The 4,574-nt window shown below is 41.8% G+C and overlaps 1 protein-coding gene across 1 annotated transcript; it reads left to right on the forward strand.

The window, feature by feature from the left end:
• Positions 1–676: 676 nt before the first annotated feature.
• On the forward strand, positions 677–2,632 carry LOC309674416 (pulmonary surfactant-associated protein A-like; the record flags this gene model as incomplete). The annotated part of the gene is made up of 3 exons (XM_082486441.1): positions 677–824; positions 1,424–1,501; positions 2,256–2,632. The coding sequence occupies 3 exons, from the start codon at positions 677–679 to the stop codon at positions 2,630–2,632; spliced, it is 603 nt and encodes a 200-aa protein (XP_082342567.1).
• Between the last annotated feature and the right edge of the window lie 1,942 nt (positions 2,633–4,574).

Genomic DNA, 4,574 nt, shown 5'->3' on the forward strand with positions numbered 1-4,574 from the left:
TTAGACAATTTAATGAGTCCTTCTTATTTCATATTGCAGCTGCTAGGTAAGTTAAACATCTTTAAATAGGTGTCCGCTTAAATTATGTTGAATCCTCTTAGACTGTATCACAAACCTTTCCATTTTAGATCTTTTTCTTTCTCTCAACATGTTCATTAAAACTTTCACCTGCTTTTACAGAGGATATCATCTGAGGTGAAGATACTTTAAAAGATGGATGCCATAATGGAAGAATAAGCATTAACAATGCAATACAAGCGGGTTCTGTTTTATCTTAACCTGGCTTTCTCTTGCTAAAGCAGATGTGTGTCTATAACTCATCTGTAAAATTATGACTGAAGGTATAGCTTTTTGCATGGGAAAAATGGCATATAATGGATCTGCTGTACAAAAAATGGCTTTGATATTTTACTCTGTAGCTTAAACTCTTGTAGACTAGCAGACTGAGCCTTTTGGAAAAAAATATTTTAATTATTTGAAATAACCTAACTTTGCAACGACATCAACAACATTCATGTCACTGAGGGCAAAGCTTAACTTAAACAAAACTGTAAACCCAGACAGCAAAATTCTGAGACATTGCTGCTTTTTTCTTTTCTTTTTTTTTTTTTTTTGTTTTAATGCAGGACTCTACGCTGGAGAGTAGTACAGTCTGTTTTACATTTGGATTTAAATAATGCTGTCTCCACGGTTGTTCCACAAGATCTTAGGAGTAGCTTTTTTCCTGTTCCCATGCTGTGCTCAAGGTAAACTAGCAGGAATTCATCCACCGCATGGTTTTGTGTACTTGCCTGAAGACGGGATAGACAAACGATTTATACCAGGTACATGCAGTTATGATCTCTGTTTTTATCTAGATGTACTGTTGTGTCCCTTTATGTTTTGTAAATTCAGTGCTATTCTGTGGGGTCTACTTGACAGAAAATAAACAGATCTTTATTAATGCTCTGTATGAAGTAAGATGCTTAGATGTCTCCTACTTAATGACACAATGGCTCAATTCACAGAGAAAAGGATACCATTTCCCCTAACACAAGAAACTTGTTGCTAGGCGTTAGGTTGGAGCTGCAAGCACGTGCCTGAAAGAGTCTGTCAACAGTCCCTAGACACAGTTAAAAATCAACTAAACGTACAGAACAAGTGTCAGTGTTTTGCCTGGACCGTCTCAGTCACTTATAGAGTAAAGTCTAACTCAATTTGATAATCCAAGTTTTCCATAAACTTCAGTGTTCTGCTGGTAGTTTCCAGAAATGTATTCCCTATCCTTACAAAGATCAATGTCTACAAAGATCCCAGCCATAAAAACAGGTCAAATAAACATTTTAAAAATTCATATTAATTTCATGAGATTACTTCCACTTTATTTTGAAAGCCAAGATTCAAACTGTAATGCAAAGTGCATAATAGCTGGTTTTCTTCATAGGTTTCCTACCGCTGGTTGATAATGAAATGGAAGATGTTATCCATCAATTAGAACATCGGATTTCCAGACTTGAAGGAGGTAATTTACCTGCCTTTACTTTCTGTTGTAGCTGGATTAATGGGCATAAACAAGATGAGCAACGAAATCGCTTCTTAGGAAAAAGGCAGAGTTTTCTGCAATTTTATTGCATTTCATTTATATTTTGTTCACTAGTAGATAGGAGAGTGATAACTCCCAAATGGAAGGGGTTATTAGTTTTCCATAACTAGTGGGTGACACCTAGGTAACAGTACTGAAACTGTGGCAAGCAAGCCAGACATTGATCAGATTAAAATCCCCGCCTATGCAGAAATGCTCCGGGGGCACCTCATGCTCCTAACAGAAAAACAAACTGAATAATAAAAACATACCAAAACAATCACAACCGGATCACATCTAAGATCCTACTCACTCAAGTACTGACATACCCTCATATACTGCAAACTGTCTCAGAGAGCTTATACAGAGTCTCAAAGAAAATATACTTCCAAGTGTAGAATTCCTCATTCCCCGTAGTGCTCCAACCTCTTTTGTGCTTCTTCTCTTTCATTGTTTGTATATTTATGTTTCTTCCCTTCCCCCCCCCCCCCCTTCCCTCATCTTTTTGGATTTCTTCCGGCTTTTGGTGGTTGTCTTTTTTCTTTTTTTATCTTTGATTTCAAGTTTCCCTCTCCTTTACCTTTTCCTGGGTTTAATCTAAAGTTATGGAGGAAAATAGCAGGAATTACAATTGGCAGCAAAGTGACTACAAAACAGTGCATAAAAGATTAACAGCTTTCCCCTCATCTTGCAGTCCTCCTCTTGGGAAAGATGATAACAACATCTGGAGGAAAAATATTTGCTACGAATGGGAAAAGAGCTGATTTCCATACTGCACTGAAAGAATGCAAAGAGGCCGGAGGGTCTATTGCCTCTCCGAGGAACGCAGGCGAGAATGATGCCATTCTGCACTTTGTGAAGAGTTTTAATACCTACGCCTACCTGGGGATAGAAGAATCTCTAATTCCAAGCAAATTCCAGCTCCTGGATGGTACACAGCTGAACTATACTAACTGGCATATAAAAGAACCTTCTGGCAAAGGGGAAGAGGAATGTGTGGAGATGTACACCGATGGCACTTGGAATGACAGAAGGTGCAACCAGAATCGCCTTATTGTCTGTCAGTTTTAGCGCTTCCCCCTGCTGCTGTCTGGCAGGCTCCCTGCCATACGCTTGCCTACCCCTTGTCTCTTCATTTCTAGCTAGTGAGCTCAGATAATGCAGTGTGGAAAATGAAAGTCACTCTTTTCTAGCCTGATTTGTCTTTTAAACAAATGCCAGCCATAAAGAGGAAATTACTTGTAACAACAGCAGCGGCCGTTTTGTCTGTTCTGTTATTCATTGCCCACTGAGTTTCTTGTTCCTACTGCTCTGTTAGTCTGCTGACTTATTACAAAAGCAAAAAGTCGATTTCTTGGGCACATAAGTGACTTGTAGCCACGAGATCTTTCAACACCCCTTTACCCACAAGCCTCTAAATTGTGTCTATTTTGATCCCTTTCTGTAAGCTTCCCTCACCAAACCTACCCGTACAAACACTCCTACTACTGCTGCAGTTGCTCAGCCTGCATTTCTTTGGCCATCTCCACCCATAACAGGTCCCCTGAAAGAAGAAAAAAGCAGTGCTGCTAGGGTGACACAGGGGGCACACGGGGGACTCGCGCACCTTACATTTCCCATGGGAAGGCTTTAGCATCAGCAGGTCCTTAATTTTCTTATACCCAAAAGGTGGTGGCCAGAAGCCACCTGTCCTGAGCCTTTCCAGCAACTCCTAATCCTTTTCCAGACTCAAAGTGGTAGCAGCACAAGAAGCCCAAGGTCCCATGCCATGTGGGATGTGTGTGGAAGAAAACGCCCAGGAGCCAACAGGACTTACAGTGTCCATGTGGTTTAGGGAGATCAGTAGAGCCATGACAAGGATCATTTTTTTTAAGCTAGATAGTAGAGAGATGCAGATACAGCTAATTTGTGGGCACCACAGAGCTGCTCAGCAAACCCTTGTTGGGATTTCCATGGGAATGAGCTTGGTGGATGCCTGTGTTTCTGGAGCAGCCTATACTCTGCACTCATTGCAGAAACTGCTCAGAGCCTGCTCCCTCCAGCTCAAGCTAAGGGATTGAGACAAAGCTTTCTGAACAACTTTGTTACTGGAGTCCAGTCACCTACTGAAGTTGAGTATTCCTAAGGTTAGATTCACAATTGTGCCCTATAACAGGCACATCCAGCAATGTCTATGATTTTTATTTTTTTTCCTTACTCTGGGGCCGTTGACTTCAACATAGTTTCAGCAACGAAGGCTCTGCATAAGCTCCGTGACATAGTAGAAAAGCTGGTTGAGCATCTGGGCATGCCTCCATCTACATAAAGCCAAATACCTGGCCAGTCACACTCATATGGACTTTGCTAGTTCCAGCTTGGTCATGGAGAGCTGAGCAAGGCAGCATCCAGTTCCAGAGCCAGACCCGCTCCTCTCGCCTTCTGTGCGACAGGGAGACAGAACAGTCCAAGTATGAAGGTAACTGCGGGTTGAAGGCAAGCTCACAGCTGGTGTGAATACAGGGGGCAGCGGAGGGGCTGCTCGGAGCCTTGTAGCTGTGCACATCGCTGTGATTCCAGAGCAGCAACTTGCCGTGCACAACATTCCTGCACTGTCTTGAATTCAGTTACTCAAATATTTTGAGTACGTGTTCTCACCACCTGCTCTGTGACAAGACATGGATCTTCCTGGCCTCTGTTCAGCCCTCTGCTCGATGTCATGGCCTGTGAATCAGTCTTGCTGTTATTCTCGGCAAACTAAGCGATTTATCTTACAGGTATCTGCTTAGGATGATTAATGCAACAGGGCTAACATCAAACCAAGACACCTTTCTGCTTGAACAATTTGGTGCCTGAAGGTGGTCTACCTCCACAGTTTAATTATTCGGTCCAGCAATATTAAAATCTTTCTCACAATAATGCATACTAAATAGGACCGTGTTTCCCTGTTCTGGGAGCTGGAAAGTTATCCCAACATGTGCAAAGAGAAAACTTTTGTTAGTAAAGTCCTCGCTTTATCCAATGCATCTCTTTAGCA

This window comes from Vanellus vanellus, assembly GCF_965231255.1.
Source record: "Vanellus vanellus genome assembly, chromosome: 7".
Lineage (NCBI taxonomy): Eukaryota > Metazoa > Chordata > Aves > Charadriiformes > Charadriidae > Vanellus > Vanellus vanellus.